The following is a 728-nucleotide window of genomic DNA, read 5'->3' on the forward strand; positions in this document are numbered from 1 at the left end:
GGCGGAGGCGCGCGCGCGCGCGCGATCGGGGACGCGGCCGTGCGGGCTGCGCGAAGTGGAAGTGCGCGTGAGCGAGCTGGGCTTGGGCTACGCGTCCGAGGAGACGGTGCTGTTCCGCTACTGCGCAGGCGCCTGCGAAGCGGCTGCGCGCGTCTACGGCCTGGGGCTGCGGCGGCTTCGCCAGCGGCGGCGCGTTTGGCGGGAGCGGGTGCGCGCGCAGCCCTGCTGCCGCCCGACGGCCTACGAGGACGAGGTGTCCTTCTTGGACGCGCACAGCCGCTACCACACGGTCCACGAGCTGTCGGTGCGCGAGTGTGCCTGCGTCTGACCCTACCTCAGGGGCCCGGCGAGACGGCGGCCACGGCCCCCGCGCCGCGGCGTCCACCGTCCCGCCTGGCAACGCCCGCGGCGGACAGACTGCGCGTGCGCAGGAGGTGCCGTCCGGGCCTCGGGACTCTCCAGTAGCTGCACGGAGATAAAGTGCGGAAAATGGATCCTGGGTCGTGATTCCGCGTTCCGGGGGTGCCTACCTCTCGGAGGGACACGAGCCTGTGTGGGGTGGGGGCGCCAGCTCCACTGGGCAGAGGGGGACGGGGCGGGTACCACCTGCTGGGCGCAGAGAGGGTCCTTTTCCCGTGGTACACGAAGGAAAGCGGTGTGAGTGGGAGGAATGTCGGCAGGGGCCGTCCTTCCCACTTTCTTGCAGGTCCCTGTACCCCTTCCTGACG

General features: G+C 71.6%; 1 protein-coding gene across 1 annotated transcript; it reads left to right on the forward strand.

Moving 5' to 3' along the window:
- Positions 1–4: 4 nt before the first annotated feature.
- Positions 5–328, forward strand: LOC102745526 (neurturin; the record flags this gene model as incomplete). The annotated part of the gene is made up of 1 exon (XM_081810999.1): positions 5–328. A coding segment is annotated over one exon (324 nt), but the record flags the coding sequence as incomplete, so codon positions are not given.
- Between the last annotated feature and the right edge of the window lie 400 nt (positions 329–728).

This window comes from Leptonychotes weddellii, unplaced genomic scaffold (assembly GCF_054177405.1).
Source record: "Leptonychotes weddellii isolate Sample4059 unplaced genomic scaffold, ASM5417740v2 HiC_scaffold_49400, whole genome shotgun sequence".
Taxonomy (NCBI): domain Eukaryota; kingdom Metazoa; phylum Chordata; class Mammalia; order Carnivora; family Phocidae; genus Leptonychotes; species Leptonychotes weddellii.